Source organism: Coenobita brevimanus, chromosome 61 (genome assembly GCF_032717465.1).
Source record: "Coenobita brevimanus isolate Jiangsu-jjx chromosome 61, ASM3271746v2, whole genome shotgun sequence".
In the NCBI taxonomy this organism is placed as follows: Eukaryota; Metazoa; Arthropoda; class Malacostraca; order Decapoda; family Coenobitidae; genus Coenobita; species Coenobita brevimanus.
The window spans coordinates 43,962,980-43,988,294 of record NC_137014.1 but is presented as its reverse complement, the minus strand read 5'-3'; the positions used below and the strand labels follow the sequence as shown (position 1 = coordinate 43,988,294).

Genomic DNA, 25,315 nt, shown 5'->3' with positions numbered 1-25,315 from the left:
TGGTTTTAGGTCACTTCTGTACATGCAACTTGTGATGTTTCTACAGTTCCTCTTTGATTAACATAGTGGTATCACCCCTGGTATTACCCCACCTTGCACCATACTTTGAGTACTCTTCTGTTTTCATCATAACCTCTCACAGTTTCGATTCCCACCTCATTTTAGCATAATGCATTTACAGGGTATTATCAGATAATTATCTCTTTCTGCATTGTCATTTGCATCTGCAGTGCAGATGTGACTGGGAAGAAGAAAGTGATATTGGAGAGGTGATAGTTAAATTTACAGGGAAATGCACAAGATGACTTAAGATTCTACAGTGAAGTATGAAGTACTGTAGTTGTACCTGTCCTTTAGTATTTTTTAAAATGGGATAAGATGATCACGAGTTTGATAACTTTGTATAATAAATTCCACTGTGTGGATGTCTTCTTTGTTAGAGAAAAGTAAATAATTTCATAGAACTTAGTTTGAATGCTGTAGTATTATTGCGTGTTGTGAACCCCTTCAACCCGAGGGTCTCTCCCATCCAGAGGAACAACTGTAACCTTTACAGGACAGCTGTAATAAAGTTTTATTGTATTGAATGAAGACGTTATTACCAAAGTAATTAGGAGAATCCCATACCTTTAATTTTGTGCTGATGTATTGGGTGTCTCTTGCATTTAGAAGTAAATAGTTTGTTTTTTGAAATGCCTAATCATTAAGTTTTGTAATCCTACTTCAATTCAGCCAATAGATATGAATCATACCCTTATTGATACCAGCAAAATTTTCATTGAGTATTTACTAACATTGACTACAAAGTACAATTGTATACAGCAAGGTTGCCATTTACACAAACGTGGCCTACATAATTATCATCTATATGGTATTGGAACTGTTGGATCTTGAGAAAGATGAATTGATATGGTAAAGTTTCCAAAACATAAGGGCAGTATGTGAAGGGATAAAATTTTCAACACAGGTGTATGCAGTGTGTGGCTCATTTTGGTGCCAGTTTACTCTCTCTTTCCATAACATCAGCAGGGGCAGCTTAATCTGATCTTGTAAAGACATAACTACCTCATTGATAATGACTAATTGAGAGAGAGAGAGAGTAGCCTGCAGTATGAGCTGTGCAGCCAAGTACTAATCATGAAGAGGTGTGTGGAGTGAGAGGAGTGCACATAAAGTCAAGTGTTGTGGCCGTTTATTTGTATCAAGAATCTGTATATATCATCAGGATTAACTGACACAGTGCAAATGTATAGGTCTCATCTTAAATGTCAGGACCAACTTGCCTAGCCCCGGGCTCCTATGCTCCTCATGGGGCAACATAGGATTGGATGATGGATGGATGGATATCAGAGGACATACTGTCAGCACCAATATTTGATATAAGCCATGGCTGGATTTGAATCCATGCTTGGGGCACTACAGATTGGAAGATAATCATTACCCACTGAGCCACCATGACTTCCATGCAATGGTGATATTGCCGTATTTTTTTCATGGATGATGCCAGATTGCATTTATCTCTGGCAGAGCTTCATAAGTCAGAGTTAAAAACTGACAGTTAAACTTTTCAGTACAAAAATACAGACATTGCATTTTTTTAACTGGATAATGAAAGATTATTGCATTTAGCTCTGGGAATTTTCCATCTGCCAAAGAGTTTGAAAATGGATTCCCTCTCACAGAGAAATGGTTACAGTAGGATGTAAAATGTTTAGAAGAACACCATTTAGAAAATTTTTCATCCTGCCAACAGGCAGTGCTTCTGATATTTTCAGGGGAGGAATGTCATTACTGCACCTGTAAATAGACTTTATCTTGTACATATTCTTCCATTTCAATCATATGGAGTAGCTATAACAGCTACGTGAATGATGGAAGTTATACTGGTAAATCTTCATCAAGCATTTTATATAGTTCGGTACATTATGTTCAGATTTGTCATACAATATTTTAATATAACTAACTGGGTACTGTGAAATAAGTGTAGTATTTGCTGTTTTAATATTTAAAAATTTATATAGAGAATCAGTCAGCTGCATAAAATCTTAGGCTCGGCTACTGACTTAAGCATATTTTTTGTATTGATAGAAGCTGTTTAGCTGTCTCTCAACCATTCTTTACCTTCTGGTACTTTCCCTCCTTTCGTGGACGTTTGGAAGTACAGGTTTCCTCTCATTTTCACCCTGCAGATTTTTTCAAACTATTCCAGTGACTGGGCATTGTTGTCTGTGAGAGATAATCTTATCTGTAATGTTACTGAGTACACTAAGCAGGCATCTTCTAAAGGTTAAGGGCTGTTAATGATCATCTTTGAGCAACATACTAACAATTTATGGTCGTAAATGCTTCTTCACATCTGGAGTCTTAAGGGATAATAAGCCAAACTCTTCCATCGCATAATGTATCTGCTGACTAATTGATTTTCTGTGTGACTTCCAGCATGAAATATGCATTATTGTATAGGTATGACTTGCAAATTTTATCCTTTTCCCTCAGTGTCTAGTTCTGGACCTGACCTTACAAACATGCAATCAGTTCCTCACATAACTTAGGTTTTGACTTGTAGAACAAACAAGGAAAGGAGTGTGTAATGTTTTCCATATCTCTTTTTCCCTCTACATACACAAATCTTGGGTAAAAAAGATAAATTATTGTAGGTTATATTTCATTTAACAGGAAAGACCAGGAAAGAAACTTCTTATGTTTTGTTCTTGCTGCAAAACCTAATCTGGTTGAGAGATGGAGATGATTGCATGTCTGTTAGTGAGTAGCCCCTGCACTTGATATGAAGATGTGCCCATGCTTTTAAAACCTCTGTATAAACTTTCCCATGTACAAGATAATGTAATGCAGGGATGTCTGCCACAGACATACTGAGACTTGTGATCAGGCATATCTTGTTTTATACAGGAGCACTTAAGTGAATGTGTTATCACTTTTATTATTCTCTTTAATATCATATCAGACCATGAAAGAGAGTACTAAACCATGGAACTGAAGATGTTTGGAGGAATTATAATTGGCACATTGGAGTACTAATTTTATGTCAGGTTTAATACAACATTTGCCATTCTACAATGATTACCCAGTATATACAAACTGAGTAAGCTTGTGTTCATTCCCATAACCAGACTAAACTTGATGCTCACCCAATACTCTCCTTAACTTGCATACTGTGTGGCGGGCGCATGATGTAAGGCAGCACTGTTGTTGCATGGCAATTATTTTATTGTGTTTCTAGTGCTCTGAGGGCCACGCGAGAGAGGCTAAAGGCTCGTTCATGCCCGGCCCTTGCTCAGTTAGAGGAGGAGGGAGGGAGGGAAGGAGGGAATGGAGGGTCATGGGGGGATGTGTCCCACCTAACCCCTACCTCCTCAGCAACATCCTCACCCCTTGCAGCCTCACAACGCCTATCTTCATCAGACATCAACTTGGCCCTCTGTCATACCTCACCTGCCACTTCATCATCCAGTATTACAAGCACATCATCACATTCGGTCAGTCAGTCATCCATTGCATCATCACCACCACGGGTCACTATTTCCACCACTCCAGCCTCACCTCCACCTGATAGTGACAGAGTCATATCTGTCACCACTGCTGCACCAACTGTCACAGTCACTTCCAAGCCCAGTACCACACCAACCACCTCCTCTACCACCACACTCACTGTAACATCCCCAACCACTCACAGACCACTTGGACAGTCTCTCTCCAACCCCATCCTTCCCAGCCCTCCGATCTCCACGTCTCCCCATGTGGCATTTACCCCCTCCTCCTCCTCCTCCCCCTCCTCCACTGCGACGGCTCCCCCCACCACGGCTGGCCTGGCCTCTCTCCCTACTAACCACACTACTAACAACAACAAGGACCCACGGCTACTGGCTCGGTCCGCCTCCCTCAGAGAGCGCATCCAGAGGTACGGTTCACACCACAGCTTCCCTGCCGTTGCCTCCCACTGCCAGCATCTCTCATCATATTTCCCATTCACACCTTCCTGTGTTGATCTAGTCTTTGTTCTTTCTTGATCTGTGCTGCCAGCTGCCAGTCAGTTGTCATTGTCTTTCCCTTCAGTTTTATGCTGCTAACCTCCTTTATTCTTCTGCTTTATTTACATGATTTGTCTTTATTGTTTTTTGTTGCCCAGAACTAAAGTTACTTTGTACTTTAATTTTTTAGGTTTTCCTGTTTTTCTTTTACATTATTTGCAGTATCATGATTAATTCTTTTTTAGAGAGGCCAGGCGGGCAGGTATGTTGGCTTCCATTATTTACAGAGTTGTATTATCATAAGTTTAATATACTCTGGTCTTCATGAAAAGGAGATGTAAAGTATTTGTAGCATTTTATTGAAGACAGTACTACTCAGGTAAGCAGTTAATTATCATCAAGTTTCCACCTCTTCTCAGAACCCTCTTTGATATTTGTGTAAGGCATGACATTTTAATATTTATCAAAAGGAGATGGAAGTGCATGTCTTATCAAGTACATTTTCATGAAATTTGTACAGATTGTTTTGTTGTTATGTTTTAAAGTATCCTGCTGTGTACCTCAGATGAAGCTTGTATGTGCTGTGCTAAGTATTGTACTGTACTACACCCTTGGCTTGCATTTTTGCTTTCCATCTTCTCTGAGCCACTGCCTGCCTGCAGCTACCATGCCTATTAGTCTGTAAGTTTCTTGTATGTAGGGACACAGAAATAAAATAGGTATATCTGTAGTAAAGTGTTGGTTATGTTGCAAACAGTACATGAGAGGAGTGATTATTTTGTAGTGACAGTAAAATAAGACAGGAAGATAGACTTATAATTCATGACAGGTAGAGAAGACCACATATTTCTTTGTGAAGATGTTTCATTTGCTGTAAAAATATATATTGGTAATCAAGCAGCAAAACACTGAGTCAGTGTTGTTATTGACCGATGTTAGCATTTTAAGTACAGTATTTATGTAGAAACTGTTAATATTACTCTGTACTATTGCCAGTAGATAAGAACAGAGGTGGAGGAATGGTACCCCCTGCCATTTTGTTTACTGTTAGGCTTCCTGGAATAGGGAGGCAGTATTCTTTCTCATGTATTCCAGGAATTGGTTATAAGGTTACTCCCCTGTGTAGTAAATGATTTCCTGGATTTCTGGAACTGTTTATCATGGTACTCAGTGTAGTATTTTAGTAGGTAGTGGTACATCAAGTAAATGGATGGTGAGTTCTGCCTGCCACTTTGTGGACTCTAGCTGTGGATGTGAAAGAGACAGAATGATGATAATGTTAAAACTACTGATATCCTTTTTTAGAAATTGTGGTACTATTGAAAAGAAGTCTTGGATGTTTTTTTTTTTTTCAGATGATAATCCTAGAATAATATGGAGCCAGGACAGCAGACTAAGTAATTAGTTGTGAGGATTAATATGGTACTGAAGAGTATGCAGAATGGAAGTGTGAGGAGGTAGAGATGAAGCATTGTAGGTGTAAAACAGATGGTACATCATTTGTTGAACATTGCACTCACCATCCACTCACTCGATGTAGTGCTGCTTTGGGTGTATGCCATTTCCTCTCATCCTTCCTTCTTCATCAGTGTTTCTTTCCTTCATTCTTTCTTCCTCCTCCTGCCTACAGGTGACTTTATGCTCCCTCTTCTCTTTCTTTCCTTCATTCTTTCCTCTTCCTTCTGCCTATGGGTGACTCTACACTGAGTGACAAGCCAAATGGTTGCCCATACACCAGGAAACCATTTACTGTGCTGGGTGGTAACCATGTAACCAAATTTTGGCGCCTGGTGGTTTAGCGGGTAATTATTGCGCTTCAGTCAGATTGAGCCGGTGAAGGTTTATATCCAAGGGGTGGTTGGGGTTGATTGCTTATGTAATGCCACTCAGGGATGAGTGAGGCTGGTCACTCTCATCTTAAATGTCAGGACCAACTGCCTAGCCCCGGGCTCCTACGCTCCTCATGGGGCAATGTAGGATTGGATGATGGATGGATGGATGGATGAAAAAAGTGTTGTAGGATCTAATACAGCAAGTGAATAAATTTAAACTTGTACAGTATCAGGTTGGTGAAATGTTAAATTATTAAATGTGGAAGTACTGACAGGGCAGTATAGGGTTATTGAAGTTGTGACAGTTATATTGCAAAGAGTTAGTGTCATAGCTCTATCAGAAATTTGGTTTAGAATGTACAGTGTATCAGCTGACTCACTCCTCCCCTTGCAGGAACCACATGGACAGTATGGAGCCCCTTGTTTCCTCTGGATCTGTCCTGGCCACCTCCACCGTCTCCACTTTATCCACCTCACCTCCTACACGCACCGTCGGCAGGTATGCCACACTGTTACACAAATCTACCCCTCCACACTATTGCATATCCACACGATCACCCCTCTGCACTATCACACATCCACCTTATTGCACATCCACACTGTCATCCCTCTACACTGTCACACAGCCACATTGTCACCCATCTGTACTATTACCCCTCCACATTGTCACCCATCCATACTTTCACTCCTTCACACTGTTACACATTCACCCCTTCAGAGTCTGTCACTCCATTGACCTCTTCACGGAATCTGTCATCCTGTGCACCCCTGCAGAATCCATCCACATGTATATTCCGATCTTTAAGTCCCCACGTATGTTTACTGTATCGGTGCAGTAATAGGCAAGAGAGGTAGATGTGGAAGTGGAAGGTAGGCCAGCACAGGGGAAGACTGTGGCGGTGCTGTGAATGCCTTGATACTAAAAAGAGGTCTGAATGTGGCGGCCACAGGATGATTGCAAGAAGGTGTGCTGGTGCCTGTATGTAGTAGGTTGAATAAATGAGAGAGAGAGAGAGAGAAAGAGAGAGGAACACATACCGTAACAAAGGTTTGGCAACCGTTTTAACTTGATAGTTGATGGATATATGTGTCTGGCTGATGTATGGGAAGTGCATCAGTAGAGGGAAAAAAAATGCAGATGGTTAGACCTGTAATGTAGTCAAGATTCTGGGACTTCAGTGATTTGTAGAAGAGTGGTTGGCCCAGTTCACAGGGCAAGATGTTGATGGTTGCCTTTCTTTGTAAATCTCTCCTTCCCTGTTTTCTGGATTATAACTCACTGCATCCTTGCATAGAAAAAAAAAAAAATCACGATGATGATAATGAGTAGGATGATTGGAAAGCGATGATTATACTGTAATTAGAAATGATTGTGAGGACTGGAAAGTGCTATATCATCAGTCTTTTGGCCACCCCATCACTTTTTCTTTGTTCCCATCCATCCTGTTACTAGTTCCTAGTACAGGTTTACTGTATTTTTGTTTTTTATGGCCAAGTTTAGTGTAGCAGGAGACACCAAAGCTTACAGTCAAAAATATTGATTCTGGACGATTGTGTGAAGGCAGTGTATATATAGTGTTTTAATTTTGCTTTGGAAATTACTTCTCTGTTACACTAATTCAAAGTAAAAGTGTACATAAATATTTGATTATTACTTAAATTTCATTAATAAAAGCTGATCTTTGTAAATAAGTTCTGCTTATGGGGGTGTATGAATTTGAGTTCCTGTTTTTGATATGGACAAAAGTTGAGAGTGGTAATGACAGCACTGACTTGATGCATAACTAACTAGCAAAACTAGTGGGGCAAAGGTATAATTATATTGCTAACTAATGCAAAGTAACTTTAATAGCTTTTGTGTGGTGTGCTGTCTGACACAGGGAGTTAACACATCAATGTACTGTACTTTGGTCAGTGAGGTCCCTTATTGTGAAGTATTATCAGTGTGACTGGCAGTTAGGTAAGTGAAGCTGAAATGTATTACTGTGGTTTCCTGAATAGGTTGGTTGTCTCTTGCAGCAATGTGACAACACTCACCACCAACGGGGGGCTGGGTGCCCTTCCGCCCCCTCCAAAGACAGCTCCTTCTCTCACCATCCCACCCAAACAGCCCCCCTCCCCCATCACTTCCACTCCATCACCTACTACTGTCTCCACCACATCTTCCACCCCAACTGTCCCAGCTACCACTCCATCCTCTCCTCCCCCGGCCCCTCCACAGACCCCCTCCTCGGGCCAGCCCCCCCAGACCACCAAAATGAGTCCCGGCAGTGTCATTAAGAATTTCTTCAAGTGCGTACACGCCTGCTCTGCCTGCCATTTTTTATTATTTTTTCCAGTTATTTGACATTTTATTAACCTCCTGACTTCAGCAAATGTCTGCCGTGTTTTTTAAGGTCAGATTAGAGCTATTAACTCGACTGTGCTACAGACATTTTGCACTCAGTATGTCTTGTTTAAATTAGTTAACTAACTAACTGTTCTTCAGATGTCTGCTGTGTTTAAACAAGATTAATTTATTTTTCCCCAATGTCTGACAACCACCACCGCTACTAATGTCCGGCATGACGTGTGCTGTGCCGTTGTTTGATCTAAAGCTTTTGAAAGGCAATCACTCAGAAAGTGGATGTCCAATGCTTTTAGCAGATTATGTAATTCTTCATTGTCCTGGAGGCATGTCATTGTCTTCCAGTCTTTATGTAGTTCATGTTCAGTGTGTTATTTTTACATATGAGTGGTGAGAGTGGTTGTTGTTTGAGTATTGTTTATTTGATGTTTGTTCTCTTTAAAGTGATGTGTTAGATTGTGTATAAATCTTGGAAATGGGTGAATGTGGATCTGTGTGGCTCATGGTTCTAAAATTTTATGCTGCTCTATTTTTCTTAAGTTGTATCTTTTCTAGGAGCTTTTAAGTTTCTGTTTTCAACTTGATGTCAGTTGAGAGTTTTAAAATGTATTTTGTTTTTACCTTAATTAATCAATAGTTTCCTATCTACTGTCTGGTGGCTGTTGAATTTTTAATGAATGGCTTATAAACATAACTTATAACTTTCCTATCTATCTTGCTGTTAATAGGTTAGGATTTTGTACATTTTCAACTCAAGAAAATGCTGGGTCACATTACATCAGAAACATGGACATTCAGGCATTAATCTGGTGTTAAAGTAGCCGCATTTTTTGTAGAGTTGTAAAGATTTTTAAGGAGTTGAACTCTAAACACCTACAATTCAGTCAGGGTCAAAATCAGTTCTCATCTCTGTTTTTCTCTTCACTGATATAGTAAGTGCATCTGTGGTTAGGAACGTAGATGTGATTCATGGTTTTACATTATCTTGGTGCACTCCAGATGATATAAACTGGATGGGACTGATTTCCCTGACAACCCACTTCTCTACCCTGATACTTCTTTTGCCTTGCTGTGTGGCTGCCGTGCGTGTGCTAACATCACAGGCCAGCCACCACACAGACCTTTTGGGTTACCATGAATTAAAGTATAATAGATGTTATAATTAATACATCATTGCATTTTACTAGCACATTTTATTTCCTTTTTTTTAGTAATATACAGTATAAGTTTTTGTTTTGCATAAAATGCTTCATTTTTAGGTATGTGGCATTTTCTTAATCTGTATCTAAGTGCTGAAAGTAGTGTTGTGCTGTAAGATTTAGATTTTTTTAATTTGCTTATGATTCATAATAATTAGCTGCACATGCTGAGAGTAACTCTTTTACATGGAGATTAAAGAATTATTGCAGCAAGTGTTATGCTTGGTGAGTTTAGGGTGCCTTTGGGTCTGTGTGGTGTTTGTCCTGGGTGCCAGGCTGGGTGCGGGAGGGCTGTGTGACCTGATGTGTAGCCTGGTGCATTCACGTAGGTCGTTCGTGCCGCCCAGCCGAGATGAGGAGAGTGAAACACAGCGCAAGGCTCATGCCAAGATGGTGCGCTCCACTAGACGTTCCACTCAGGGTGTCACACTCGAGGACATCAAGTCGGCAGAGCAGCTCATGAAGAACAAGCAGCAACAGCAGCAGCAACAGCAACAGAATGTAAGCTAGTTTTATGTACCTTATATCACAAGAATACCATCCAGGGTTGTATAGATAGTCTGCCTGTAATATCTGTGATGATGAAAGCTGAAATATTTACATTAAATAGCAAATACTGTAGTGGACTTATGATTAGAATGAATCAAAGTGCATCATGTACTTACTTCAGCATTTAGCTTTGCAGGGTTAATGAACTTTTGTTGTTTTTCTTGTAACGTACCTGTGATGTATTTGTGAAGACACACAGTATTGCTGTTACAGTAAGCATTCTTTATAACAAGCCACCATTTACTGAATTTTGGCTTCAGTGAACTCTAAGCCGGTCAGTCAGTCTTTTTGCGTACTGAATTAGGTTTGGTATGGGTTATGGCCAGTGTGGCCCACTGACCAACCAGTGGTGTCAGTTTGGTTGTGCTCAGAATTTTGTAAGCAGTTTCACTGCTGCTTCACCGCTTTGCTGGTTAATATCATCATCTTACTGTACTGTAAGTTTGATTGTCGCGAATGATTTACAACGACAGTCAGGGGAAGTAATTTTTATTCTGTTCTGCCTGATGCTGGATGAAAGTTGCTTTAGTTGGAGGACATCCATATATTTGTATTTTGGTTAATTCTGGCATCTAATTTAATTCAACTTATGAGAGATCTTTCAGAATAAAGAGGTTACGTTTGCTTGCACGAATGTTTCAGTGAAGAATTTTCTTCTCTTTCGCAATTTACTTTTTTTTTTTTCATTTGAAAGAATGTATTATGGCTCACTGAATTTTTTATTTTGTCTCTCACTGCCATTGCACTCTCTCAGATTCTTCCTTTTCATGTAAAATAATTATTTATTGTGACTCACTACCATTGTGTTCAAGACAAACATGCAGTTGTTTATTCTACTTTTTTCATCTTAATATGCTCCAGTGATTCAACCATCTGCCAGTCATAAAATTCTTTGATATTAGCATTTGCTCAAGAATTTTTTCTCCTTTGAAAACTACTGAATGTGGGTTTAAAATACTGTATTTTGAGAGTTTCTAGTTCAGTTTCCCCTATATATTTTCAGAAAAATTCAGTCTGTTTCTGGAAATTTTTTGTCAGTTTAGTCATTGTTATCAGTACAAGTATTGTATTAAACTTAATTTACGGTATTGCACCTTCATTACCATGCCATGAGGAGCATATGAGCCTAGGGTTAATGCCTTAAAATTTTCTTGATCAGACCTCTAGTCCAGACAGCAAGGAGGTGACGGCAGCCTCACCCTCAGCCAAGCCAAAGCCAGATTCACCCACCCGGGGGGAAGAAGAGGAGCGCCGCCCCTCCTGGAGGCTCAAGGTCGATGACACGGATAAGAACAGGGTAAGAAAACGTCGTATTTTGTAAAATAATATTTTCATTGGTGTAGGAGAGTTTATATTGCACGTGTATAGTAGTTGTATCACAGTTGTTGACTCTGGTAACTTTTTATATAATTCTTGCTGTTTCCAAATTATTTTAATAAACTTGGGAACAGTGAAGGGGACAGTGAAGGTTGTATCATCCTTGAGTTATTAAAAAACAAAGAAAAAAAAAAAAAGTTCTTTGCTGAATAGTATCGTCATGAAATGGCAAGAGTGAAATGAATATGTATCATCAGATTGTTGAAATTAATCTTTTACATCTCTGTTGTTTCCATATGTTAATTGCTTGGTCTCCTTATTCATATGGCACTTTTTTATAACCCCTTGAGTATAATGGTATATTTTTAATAGTGTTTTTGATCATTTTAGACTTAATATTTGGGAGACTTTATGAAGTAAAGGGTTTACTGGAGGCTTTATACAGCCTGTCCAGTTTGAAATGTCCCCCCAGAAGTGAATAAAATTGCCTAGAGATGGCAAAAAGAAAATAAAAAATGTCATTAGAGAAGTTAAGCATCTCTGTAGATTTAATATTTCACTTGCCACCACATCCCCAACTTTCATGCAATCTCTGCTCACCAGTTTTCGTTGGAAAATGTGCGAAGCAAAGACAAGAGTGAAGCTGATACCGATGAAACTCCCACCGTCACTGTACAGCTGCGGAAAAAGAATACTGAGGAGAAGCCGGGTAAGAATTTGGCTAGGTTCTGCTGCTTAACTTGTATTTTAGAGTCCCTGATGCCTTGTCTATATTCATTTTTCTCTGACTTGGCCTAAAATTGCTAACGCTTGATTTTCAGTGCTGGGCTGTGATAAGACATTAAAACAAACATACGGTTAGTCACAAAGTTCTTTGTAAAGGAAGTGGAGCCATAGCACTCTTTTTCTGCCAAGGAGCTTTGTGAAATAAGCTACAAAAGAAAATGAATCTAGGTCAAGTTAAGGTGAGAGAATTATAGTTAACACAAAGATCCATGAAATTAACACCTGCACAGTAATGAAAGTCAGTAAAGGTATCCAGCATGTATTTAAGTTACATTTTTATTTTGTAAGTATCAGTCGATAGTATAACACACTGGCCATCAAGTGCATGCACACAAAAGAGGGATTATACTGCTTTATACTATGCACTAAATCCTCAGTATGTGTAAGGGATGTCTATAAAATCACAATGTTTTTCATACAACCTGCATTGTAAGTTAGGGAAAATTGCTAATGCTTTGTAAACAGCAATGGAACTTTATTAGGTAGTCTTTATAAATTGTTGGACACTTGTCGCAAAACAGAGCATACAAAAAGATAAAATTTATTGAGGACATGGTAACATTTGTATTTTCCCCCAGTGGATGAAGAAAAAGAAGGTGAACGGAATTCTCAGACACGTGAAGGGACACAGGCAGCCATTCAGCGGCGGAAAAAACCTAAGAGGCGCTCCACAGGCCGTGTCCAAGTCAATATGGATGTGAGTAGCCATTTTATTAAAGTGAACTTAGTTACTATACTTTCACTCCTGTTAACCATGACCCTTATTTATGCTAGGTGGAAGCCACTAGCACATATTTAGGTTGTTTGCAATGTACGGTATTAGGATAAGACAAAATTTTCAGATCATGGGAATCCATTGTAAGTATCAGTTTATTTGGAAAAATTTTACAGTACAGTACATGCAGCCAGGCCTACATGTACTGACTAAGTAAGGTGCTGGAGCATGAAGTAAAAGAGTGGTTACAGTAATAGGGATGTATTAACTGAATGAGCAGCCTGATGAACAAACACATTTGCTCTTTGTATTGATGTGGTGAATGTTTACATGCAGATACTCATACACATTTCTAGTTAAGTGAAGTCCTGCATGGTATTGTTTAATCAAGGCATTGGTGGTTATTACTGATATGAAGCTGTCTTTGGAAATTAGATGTTTGTTACATTGGGGATCTTCTTTATGCTGGGAAAATGGAGGAGTAATCTTTGACATCCCAGCATGAAGCATGGCATTGAGTAATTTGTTTGGTATGGATTCTTACTCAAGGTATTTTTTAATGAAGGATACTTTTGTTTATTCTTGGGACACAACTTTATTCTCTTATCCACCGTAGGGATGTACCTTTGATTTATTGATTGTCCATTTGCATAGCCTTTGTTTTGTCCTTGGTTCAGCTTAAAATACTGTGAAGGGACAATGGATGATTGCCTTGCATTTCATTTGATTTTATACCCAATGACAAGTGAGTTGGAAGCCAATATTCAACCCATGAAGTGCACAAGTAACTACCCTAAGACCCTCCTCACTTTGCAGAAAATAACCAAAAATTAACTTTTTCATTATTCAAACTTTGTATCCTTTTGGTGGTAGGCATACTTGCAGGGCATATGTCAGAGAAAAAAAAAAAGAATTGTCAGTTCATTTTTGATGTAGCAGCATGAGTGTGGTTGCAAAAGTAAAGTGTGACATTGTATGACATTATTGTATGAGGATGACTTGTTACTCCACTTAACGGCATCATCAGTGAAAATGAGGCACTGGTAGGAGACTGTACTGTATAATGAAAGGACAGCCTCTATTATGAGGTGACAGTGCATGTTTTTCTTGCCTAGAGTGGGGACAAATTCAGGATCAGTTGTCAGTGGTACACCCACTCATAACTGCAGCTGTAATGGCAGCTTGCACTCCACTGGTTAAATATTTGATTTCTGAATGATTAATGTATGTTTGAATTTTACGAAGCCTAAATACTGAAACCTGAGTTACAAACAGTAATGTCAGCTGATCTCGGCTTGTCATTGGGTTGAAATGTGCAAAGTTGATTTATGTTCTGGATAATTTTATATAGATGATTAATTTTGAATCTTATTTCCAAATTTTGAATATGATTTACATTTATTTTGATCTGCACACTTTTAAATATTGCATTGGAGAACTGTAGTTCATTTTATTTTTGTTGTATATCCAAAATTTGATTTGCATAAAACATGCTTCCCAAATCCTCCCCTGCCTGCCCCTCCACCTTGCGGCTGCAGGACATCGACCCTGAGAAGCGGGCACAGCGACAGCAGCAACAGCAACGGCAGGGCGAGGAGGGCAGCGAGGAGGAGGAGGAGGAAGATGCGGTAAGTCTGTCTTGCTTCCTTCTCTCACATCCTGTAATTTCCTTCCTCCTTCTCCACGTGCAGACAGTAAACACTCACTATTCACAGGGGTTATTTTCCGCAAAAGTCAACAGGTGAAAAGCTAAGGGAGTTTGGGAAGAAGGTAGATAGGGACAGTATTAGTTGGAAATTATAGAGGAAACGATTAAGATGAAAATTATGTTGACAGATAAATAGATTAGGTAGATAGGGTAAACTAGACAGGTATTTCAAAATCCGCAATTTCTTAAGCTGTGAATAGTGAGATTTACTGTACTGTACTTAGCACATATAGAGATGCTTTTTATGTTTGATTTGGTGCATAATTCCTTTGTTGGCTTTTTAGTAACTGCTGGAGAAATGTACATTTACTTTATGAGTGTCAGTTGCTTCATATATGATGGAAAAAATAAGATTGTAGTACCAGTATGTATTTTTGCAGTTTCATCATAATCCACTATATATATACAGAATTGAAACACACAAGATTTATTCTGATTTAGATTGCTTACTTTTAATTCATGAGAGAGAGAGAATTTATTGACTGTTGTGGTACCTGTGTGATAATAGTTTATGTAATGTTTGTGTGTATGTACAGATTTAATATAGTTCTTTACTGTTTGCCAGTGCTTTACAGTCTGGCTTTGAAATGTATTTTAGCAAATTGTGCGTATTTGCATCTTACCCTGAAGTGAACTAAATAGAGTGTCTTTGTATTTTGTGCTTCCATGCTGTCAGAGTTCACACATGCTGCTGCATCTCTCACCTCAGCTGTGTGTTGATATAGAGAGGTCATAGTTGTCACACTGATGGCTTGGCATCACTAATTCAGAAGCTGGGGTTCAACAGCTATACATCATGGGATTGAAGAGGTTAACTGAGACCAGTGCTTTTGTATTTTATTTTTTATGTATATATATATTTTTTAATGTGGTGGCTTAATTTTGTTTTCATATGTAAACTAGAAAAATTTTTAAAGGAAGATACATTATTTATGAAACCCGGTTGTTATGTTAACCTGGTTGATCAACAAAATAGGTTAATATGGATTGGCTTTCACCTTATTAATGTGGATTAAGTGAGTTTTACTCTGGTTTAGAGAGTAAATACTAAATAGGGGAAGAGAAATATGGAACAAGTGGAATGAGGTCATGAGAAAAATGTTGGATGAGCATGTTTAGAGTGATGGTATGCAGGACTGAATTTGGTGGTGTAAGTGGATGGAATATGGTACTGAAAATATGACAGCAGAGGTTGAAGAATAAAAAACTGACATATTGGTGAGATTAACACTGGTAATATACAAGTTATATACAGTGGGGAGCATGGAATTAAGTATTTCTGGCCAATATTCCTGAAGGTATAGGTAAGTGGAGTTGACCAGTGGATATTCTACCATTGTACAAAAATAATGATGATGATATGATGTATACTGGATAATACGTCTTAATAATATTTTCTTACCGTATTCATATGTTCAAGTATTCATAATCATTTAATTATAGCTCTTCCGTCTATCAACCCAGTGTATTGGTCTTAATTGTTTACACCATTTTGACCTATCTCAAATTGCTTCACACTTCCTCTTCCTCTATACCCCCTGTTCCCTTCACACTCTGGTTGGTCCCGACACACATTTTCTTGAGACAACAATAGCCCTTTGAAGTGCAGCATGGCCAAAATTGATTGCAAAATAGAAAACATTGTGGTGTCCTCCATATGAAGAGGTTTTGTTTCTTTTGTTACAAATATATAGCTTTACCAATTTCACCAGGTTTGAGCATTGCTTATTTATTTATTTATTATTTATTTAACCCTTTCACCGTGATGATATCTCGGTAGTTTGCTCTTGCGACCACCATATGATTATATTCAGGTTAGGGAGGACCTGTAGTAGTGAATGGGTTAATGAAGGAGACATCTAACTCCTGCAGGTTAAAGAGTCTTTCCTAGGCTGAGTAAAATTGTCTGTTAGTCTCTGTAATAAAGTACATCATCAAACTGAAGAAGTTGAAATCTTGTTAAATGAAATAAACATAAAAGGATGTCCTACCCAGTATTGATAAGTAAGGACTAAGAAATGGGATATATGAATTAAGTATAGCATGGAAATAATGAACCTTGGCATATGAATTGCCAGGTTGCCACTACTTCATAAAGTGCCAGCTGTTTAGTGGTTCTGTAGTTGAAAGGTTGCCAGTTAGGGGTTGGCTGCAAGTCAGGCTGGCAGGTGGAAGAAGTGGGCAGTGAGGGTTGGTAAAAGGGCTGAAATTTAGGGTCCTATAAATGGCTTTCTAAATTTTATTACAGCTTCTCATTTGCAATTAATTCTACACAATATATACATCTCAGTATCCTCTTGTATGTTATTGATGGAAACTAATGTAAGTATTAAAAAGATGTTTATATCATACAAAAGAATGGTAGACAAATTGAAGGATGAAGATAATGGCTTAGACTAATTCCAGGCAGAAAATTAACTTTGTGCCAAGTTTCGATCATCCAGTACAATATGCAGCTGTTGAATTTACATTTAGGTCCTCACAGGTATTGCAGGATGAACAGGGACATGCAGAAAACAAACTGTCTTGAAGTGAGACCAAGGGTTTGTGGAAGTGCAAGGAATGGCATTGAGGAACAAACGGAAGTAGTACAGAGCTGGAAAGGAAGGAGTAGTAAGTAGTGGAGTGATGAGGAAAGAGAAAGGAACAAGTAGTAAAAAAGTAATGCAGGAAATAGGGCATAAACTTTGAATTAGGATGGTAGGGGTACTTGAGAGGGGGAGGAAGGCCAGCCATGTTAACACTTGAAAGGATGTTAAAATGAGGCTCACATGTATTTTTGCCTCATTGGGGTCAGACAGAAGTGTCAGCAGCTGTTAGTCATCCATCCATCCATCCATCATCCAATCCTACGTTGCCCCATGAGGAGCGTAGGAGCCCGGGGCTAGGCAGTTGGTGCTGACATTTAAGATGAGAGTGACCAGCCTCACTCATCCCTGAGTGGCATTACATGAGCAATAAACCCCATCCACCCCTTGGATATAAACCTTCACTGGCTCAATCCAATTAGAGTGCAATAATTACCCACTAAACCACCAGGAGCCAAAATTTGGTTATATGGTTACCACCCAGCATAGTAAATGGTTTCCTGGTGTACAGGAAACCATTTGGCATGTCACTCATTGTAGAGTCACCCACAGGCAGAAGGAAGAGGAAAGAATGAAGGAATGAAAGACAGAAGAGGGAGTGTAAAGTCACCCGCAGGCAGAAAGACGAGGAAAGAATGAAGGAAAGAAGGACAGAAGAAGATGGAAGGAAAGAAGGATGGAGGAGAGGACAGGGTAGACACCTGAGCAGCACATTAATATGTAAAAAGAAAGTTAATTTTTTTACATGTTCAGTATGGCCAATTTCCCAGATAAATATTAAATCCTTTCAGTGGATGTTTTAATCACTTTTTGTGTGTTATGCAGCAGAGAGTATGATTATTTTATCAAAACACTTTTTTCTGGTATTTTGGTACTGATGTAGTGATGAATAACCAGAATTAAGACCTATTGTATATTCTAAGGTTTTTCTATATTATTAAACTTATTGCAACCCTGTGTCCTGCTGTTGGAAAGATATTTTGAGTCATTAGTAGTATAGGGGTGTTGTTGTTGTTGTGGCTTGAGGCTCATCTGGACATTAACCTAATGGGCTGCAGGAAATTGACCACTTTAGTCAGACACTCCCTAAAGATCTTTTGGGGTGAAGGTTTGTCTGTTAGTGATATGTTGGAATTGTGTGTGTTGTGAGCTGCATTACAATGAGAACAGAGAGGATTATTAGTTAGTTATATTTTGTGTAGAGAAAGCTGGTGGTCACATGGTAGTCTTGCCAGGTGATCTCTTTTGTCTCTAGGAGAGTATTTTCTGTGAGAGGTAGGTTAATTACGTATGAGTCTGGGGGAAATAGCAGTCAGATAGATTATTTTCTGGTTAGGAGGGCCGATAGGAGGTTAGTGAGGGATGTTAAAGTTATAGGAAGTGAGGAGTGTGTGCAGCAGCACAAACTATTGATTTGTGATATGGTGCTTAAAGAACAAATGATGAAAAAGAGGACTTATGTACCTAGGAGGAAAATATGGAAGCTGAAAAACCAAGTAGTAAGGGATGCCTTCTATAGCGAGTTGAGGAGAGTGGTGGCTGAACAAGGAGCTGTAGACAGAGGCGTTAATGAACAGTACAGAGCCCTCAAGAACAATTTCTTGAGAGTTACTGATGTAACATGCGGCTGGACAAGAGGGCCACCAAGACATAAAGTAACTTCGTGGTGGGATGAGGGTGTAGAAGCTGCAATTAAGGAGAAAAGAAGGCTTTTCCGGGAATGGAAGAAGGGTGGTAACAAAGAGGAATATTTGGCTGCCAAGCGTAGGGCTAGGAGGGAGGTATATTGGGCAAAGTCTGAGTCACAGAGACAATTACTTGATAACCTAAATCATGGGGAAAGGAAAAATATATTTAGGGTGGCAGGTCAGGTGAAGAGGGATAATTGGGATATCATAGGTGAGCAGTGTGTGAAGAATGATGAAGGAAGGGTAGTGGTGAACAGTGAGGATATTAAAGATGCATGGAGAGAGCATTATAACCGGTTGTTGAATGAGGAGTTTGACTGGGACAGGGAAGGTTTGGAGCCAGCAGATCCAGTGTCTGGCCCTTGGCCTTTGATTGATACTGCTACTGTGAGTGAGGCAATAGGCAGGATGAGGGTGGGGAAGGCAGCAGGTGTGTCTGGGTTGACTGCCGAAATGTTGAAGGCCTCAGGCGATATAGGGGTGAGTTTAGTCACTGACCTGATAAATAGGATTATTTATGAGTGTGTTGTCCCAGATGATTGGCTGAAGAGTGTAATTGTAAATGTGTATAAAGGGAAGGGTGATGCCCTGGAAAGAGGGGACTTATAGAGGTATAAAGCTTTTAGATCAGATAGTGAAGGTAATGGAGAGAGTTTTAGAAGGTATGATTAGAGAAAGAGTGAATATTGATGAGATGCAGTTTGGGTTTATGCCAGGTAGGGGGACCACTGATGCCATATTCATTGTTCGACAGCTTCAGGAAAAATATATTGGTAGGAGAAGGGATCTTTATTTTGTTTTTGTTGATTTGGAAAAGGCCTTTGACAGAGTCCCTAGAGAGGTGGTGAAGTGGGCAATGAGAAAGCTTGGCTTGGAGGAGTGGCTGGTTAGGGTGGTTATGGCCATGTATGTGGGTGCTCACACCCAGGTGAGAGTGAATGGAGATTTGAGTGATGAGTTTTCCGTGAATGTTGGTGTGCATCAGGGGTCAGTCTTGAGTCCCATGTTGTTTATCATGGTACTTGAAGCCCTTTCACGTGACTTTAGAAACGGACTCCCGTGGGAGTTGTTGTATGCTGATGATTTGGTGTTGATTGCAGAGAATGAAAGGGAGGCGGAGGAAAGGTTTAGGAAGTGGAGAGATGGTATGGGGCAAAAGGGTTTAAGGGTAAATGCAGATAAAACAAAAGTGATGATATCTAGGGTTGGTGGCGGTACTGTCAAAGACGAGGGAGAGTGGCCATGTGCAGTTTGCCACAAGGGCGTGGGAAGTAATTCCATCTTGTGCGGTGTGTGTGATAAATGGGTGCATAAGAGATGTAGTGGTATCAGAGGTAGACTGCGAGATAATGCTGATTTTATGTGTACGGCGTGCCGGGGTGAGCAGGTGGAGATCGTCAGACGTGAAAGAATTGAACTTGCTGGTGAATCTCTTGAGTGTGTGGAAGAGTTTTGTTATTTAGGAGACATGTTGTGTGCTGGAGGTGGGGCTGGAGCTAGCTCTGTGGCTAGGGTGAGAAGTGGTTGGAAGAAGTTCAGGGAGCTCTTGCCTCTCCTGACATTGAGGGGGCTCTCCCTACGTGCTAAGGGGTCTTTGTATGCAGCGTGTGTTAGGAGTGTAATGCTGTATGGCAGTGAGACCTGGGCAGTGAAGGAGGAAGACATTCGCCAGCTCAGACGTACAGAAATGACAATGATTAGGTGGATGTGCAGTGCGTCCCTGCGTCCAAGGTCTGGAGGGGCTGGGTTTACAATGGAAGAGTTGAGAGGTAGGATGGGACTGGAGTGTATTGGTGTTGTGATGAGGAGAGGTAGATTGAGGTGGTTTGGACATGTGGAGAGGATGGGGGATGATAGTTGGGTGAGGAAGGTGAGAAGTGTTAATATTGGGGGTGGGGTTATGAGGGGTAGACCGAGAAAGACATGGGACGAGGTCATTAAGTGTGACCTTAGGGTTAAGGGACTGAACAGGGAGGCTGCAATGGATCGTGCAGCATGGAGAGCCGCCATTAGGTGACCAAGGCCGACACATGCAAGCATGTTGGAGCCTTTAAAAACGAAAACGAGAGGAATGTCTGGTGGGGGTTTATGGAGGATGCTGTGTGAGTGAAAATTTTAGATGGTTGTGTTAGTTGTATGTCTGTATGATACATATTGTGACATGTAGGGTTGGGTGGAGAAGAGGAATGTTTATTGGGCATTTTGTGTAATGTTGAAAAGTTACTCACATTAATCACTGCATAAGGCATAGGTATTAAGTTTATTTCTGTGTGTGTATATTAACAAAATTATTTGGATACAAATTGAAACAGTGTGTGTGCTTGGGAGGATGTGATTGAAATTTTGTACAGGTTGATCAAAGGTCAGGGTCATGTTTGAAGGTCAGAGTCATGGTCATGGTGTTATCTTATGATTTGGTGTTATTTTGTGATAATTTATGGTTTTATTTGCATCACAGGTACATAGATCCTGTGTTGGCATAGGAAAAAGTGATTCATGTTTGATGTAGATTATTTGAAGGTCATGGCTGTAAATCAAGGTTAGAGTTAGGGTGTGATGTATCGTTGTGCCCTCTGAACATTTTTGCATTACTTTATTCTTTGTGGTGACGGTGGTACAGCATAAAATAATTACAAGAGATGGGATGGTTTGCATGCATGATACTGTAATGCATTTTATCCCTCAATGTGTGCTTTTGTTTCATGGTGATCATCTATGCAGCATTTGTGATCTTTTTATATGCTGTTAATTTTTCAAGGAATATTAATGTATATTGTTTGTTTGTTTATTTTTATTTTATTTTTAAAATATTTTCCATAATTGTAGCTGCTAAGGGGGGGGGGAGGCCACTGTGGGTTCACATAGTATTGTACTGTATTGTCCTGATGAGTTGTCTGTAGTTGGTTTTTAGGTATTCCTTCTGTCGTTTGCAGGAGGCAAGGCAAGTCATTTACTTAATGTGTGGAAGAATTCTATTTTTATGCACAGTGATCTGCTGTTCAGTGTTTTTCTTATGGAATAATACACCAAGTTTTGCATTATTATTATTACTATTGTTATTGTTATCATTATTATTGATGATGATGATGATTATTATTATTATAGTATTATTATTTCTTCATCATCATCACCAACATTATTATTATTATGTAAGAGTGGATATTTGGCAAGAGGTTGGCTGAAATGTGTTGACAACTGCCACGTGGAGTGCAGAGGAGGAGTGGTAGCAGACATTACTTAGACGTCACTCACACATTAGGAGGTTTGTCATTGCTCTCTCTCTCTCTCTCTCTCTCTCTCTCTCTCTCTCTCTCTCATGCATCTCATGCACACACACGGGAACTCATTTATGGGTACTTAATGTTATATATAAGTCTCAGATGATTTTTTTTATTCCTCCACACTGGTCCATTTATAGCTCATTTAACAAAGACCATGTGTTCAGTATGGTGGTTAGTGTGATGTCAGGGGCTCCCATGTCACCCAGCCCTTCCTGCCTCTCCCTCCACCTCTCCTCACTGCACAATGTATGGCCTCGTAGGTGAGTAGGTGGGAAAGAAACAAAAAAAGAAGGAAGGGGTAGGTATGGTGGAAACAGGTGGGATGTGAAGGGAGGATAGGTGGATGAGAAGGTAGGGAGAGGAGTGGTAGAGAGAGAGACAGTAGGGAACAAGGAGTGGGAGGAGGGAGGGCAGAGGGAATAGCTTGAAACGTCACTCCACTCCAGAAATACCCAGCCAGGGCTTTGAAATAGCCTGCCTCCTGCTGTGTTGGGTGGCTTGGCAGTGCTGTTGTACCTTGTGCCAATAATCCCCGCAGAGGGACAAGGAGGAAGGACAGGAGGAGAGGGTATAGGGGTGCTTGGATGAAGAAGGGGAGAATAGGTGAGGGAGGAAGGGAGAGTAGGTGGTGATGGGGAAGAGAGGGGAAGGGAGAGTAGATGAGGGGGAATGGGATAGTAGGTGAAGAGCGGAGGAAGAGTGAGTGGGTGATGGGGAAGAGATGGTAGGTGATGGGGAAGGGAGAGTAGGCAAGAGGGAAGGGAGAATAAGTGAGGGGGAAGGGAGAGTAAGTGAGGGGGGAAATGGTGAATAAGTGAGGAGGAAGGGATTGTGAGTGAGGGGGGAAGTATCTGAGGGAGGGCAGAGGAGCATGCGTGTCTGCACTGGCTGTCACCATCGTCATTACTGTAAGCATTATCTTCACCATTACCATCAGTGCCATTGAGCAGTTTTTCTCTCTTTACAGAAATATTTGCTCACCTTTAGAGGAAGTGGCTTAGAGAGAAGAGGCTGATTAAACATGTTTGGATTTAACGTATAGTACTGTATTGAGTTGGATTTTTCTTAAATGATCCACCTGCAGGCTGCATAGCTTTTAGGCAGATTTCCATTGATTTGACAATTGATAATCAGTAAGTTTTTTAGTATAATGTTGTGGTTCATCATAGCTGTACTTATTAATTTATATAGTTGAAAGCACAGTTTTTCCATAATCCAATTTGCACAAAGTTAAGGTAATGGAGTTTAGTAGAAGAATAATATTTATGTATCATACAGACCTAAGACTGTATTAAAATAGAACCTGGTACTGTTTTATTTGTGAGTATTTTTTGTTCTTTATCTTGAGGCAGCTATATTATCAGTGTTAACTTATTCAGTAGTGCATAACATTTGTTTGATTTCATTGTGATCATCATTTCAGAAGTAATATGATCCAGAAATATTGTAAGTAAAACACTAGTGGTAGGAGAGTATATCTGCAGAGTTGCCCGTGAGATGGACGTTACACCCATTTACATATTATCATTCAGAACTTTAAAACTGTCAAGTATAAGGACCTCTTATAATGATACGTCATCCCCCAAGTTGAGCCGAGAGACAAACTGGCTGATAACCCAGCCAAGCATCTTCTACCCAGCCCCTTGTGAAGGTTGTGTGACCTTGAAGTGTGCTTGTATAAGGAATTGTGATGGGTGGGACAGCTGCTTCCCTTGCACCCTTCCTACCTTAACCTGTTTCCCTCATTAAATGCATTTAAACTCAGGGTCTAAAAATGTAACTTTACAATCCGTTTCTTCCAACACTAGTATTTTGTGGATAATCTTGAATATACAGAAATCATTAATATGGTAGATGCACAATTTAACAAGCACTGATTAGTGGAAAACCGAGATAATGGAATTATTTTTTTCTGGTATTTTTGCCCTACTTAACGGACGGTTTCCATCAGGCATAATTCTGTTGAGGAAATTCGGTACACAATAATGCATTTCTGGGGGTATTAATTATGGGTTCAGACTACCTGTACTGTGTATAGCATTGAGAGTTAGCATAGTATGCTAGATTTGGGTTCCCTTCAAGGATTTAGTGGAGAACAGCTTGAAATTCCGGAAAATTTTCCTTTATATTAAGCCTTGGTTACAGAACTCTATTTAGTGGAAAATTTGAGACAAAGTAATGGGGGTTGGCTGAATTAGTTTGTTAAATCTAGCATCTACTGCAGTTGGTAAGTGCGCGCGCGCGTGTGTGTGTGTGTGTGTGTGTGTGTGTGTGTGTGTGTGTGTGTGGTGTGTGTGTGTGTGTGTGTGTGTGTGTGTGTGTGTGTGTGTGTGTGTGTGTGTGTGTGTGTGTGTGCATGCGTACATACGTGTTGTGTGAAACGTGGCATCATGGTGTGTAGTAATGAAATGGTTTATGCAAGACGTACCCATGCCATTTAACTTGTTTATTATTTAGTTTTAGGAATTCTTAATAAGATCATGTATACAGTAGTATTGTTTGGGCGGTGCTAAGTATAGATTACCACATATATTGAGAATGCTCCTTGTTTTGGCAGTGTTGTTTTTAAAGTTATATATGCAGTCAGAAGTAGCAATGTATGATTTTTGTGTATTTGTATAATTCAGAAGTCCTCAGGAATGTTTGTGAGGCCTGCTTCTGTTTGAGAAGTTTCCCGAGAACTATTATGATTCCTTTATGATCTTATGCTTAAGCCTGAGTTTCTTTAAAAATGTTCTTGGTCATTGCCTAAAGATGTGTTTATAAGTAGAAATGATCCACTTAGAATAGGGGGTTGCCAAGCTATTTGTCTAAAAGGCGGTTGACTTGTCACTCCTTACTCAGGGTGCTCTCCCTGGCACAGACTTGTTGGGGACTGAACTGGCTGCAGTATTATTGCTTGTTAGCTCTCTCTGCCCACACCTTCCAACCCACCCTCTCTTGCCCACACCTTCCTGCCTACTCTGTCTTGCCCACACTTTTCTGCCCACCTTCTTTTGCCCATACGTTCCTGCTCACTTTTCCTACCCACATCTTGCTTCGACCTTCCTGGCCGTCCTTTTTTGTTCACACCTTGCTGACCATCCTTTCTTGCCCACACATTCCTGCACCCCTCTCATACCCACACTTTCCTTCCTACAACTGCTGCCTGTACTTGCATGTCCACATCCTCTTGCATACACCTTTAAGCCTGCATTGTCTTGTTTACACCGTTACCAGCTTTCCTCACTATACACTCTTGAATCTAGACCTCATGCTCATTTTATTTTACACCCTCCTGTCCTTATTCATACTCCAGCTACATGTCATATCCTTC

General features: G+C 40.0%; 1 protein-coding gene across 5 annotated transcripts in view; it reads left to right on the top strand.

Moving 5' to 3' along the window:
- Mbs (Myosin binding subunit) overlaps positions 1-25,315 on the top strand; it is a 230,375-nt gene that overhangs the window by 133,089 nt on the left and 71,971 nt on the right. For 3 of the 5 annotated variants that reach the window (XM_080275220.1, XM_080275221.1, XM_080275219.1), the window contains exons 10-17: positions 3,242-3,919; positions 6,216-6,320; positions 7,841-8,113; positions 9,697-9,868; positions 11,076-11,213; positions 11,837-11,942; positions 12,598-12,716; positions 14,273-14,362. In XM_080275220.1, the coding sequence (XP_080131346.1) occupies positions 3,242-3,919; positions 6,216-6,320; positions 7,841-8,113; positions 9,697-9,868; positions 11,076-11,213; positions 11,837-11,942; positions 12,598-12,716; positions 14,273-14,362 (1,681 nt within the window). The remainder of the gene's footprint in view (positions 1-3,241; positions 3,920-6,215; positions 6,321-7,840; positions 8,114-9,696; positions 9,869-11,075; positions 11,214-11,836; positions 11,943-12,597; positions 12,717-14,272; positions 14,363-25,315) is intronic. The other 2 variants (XM_080275222.1, XM_080275223.1) reach the window with 2 other exon arrangements.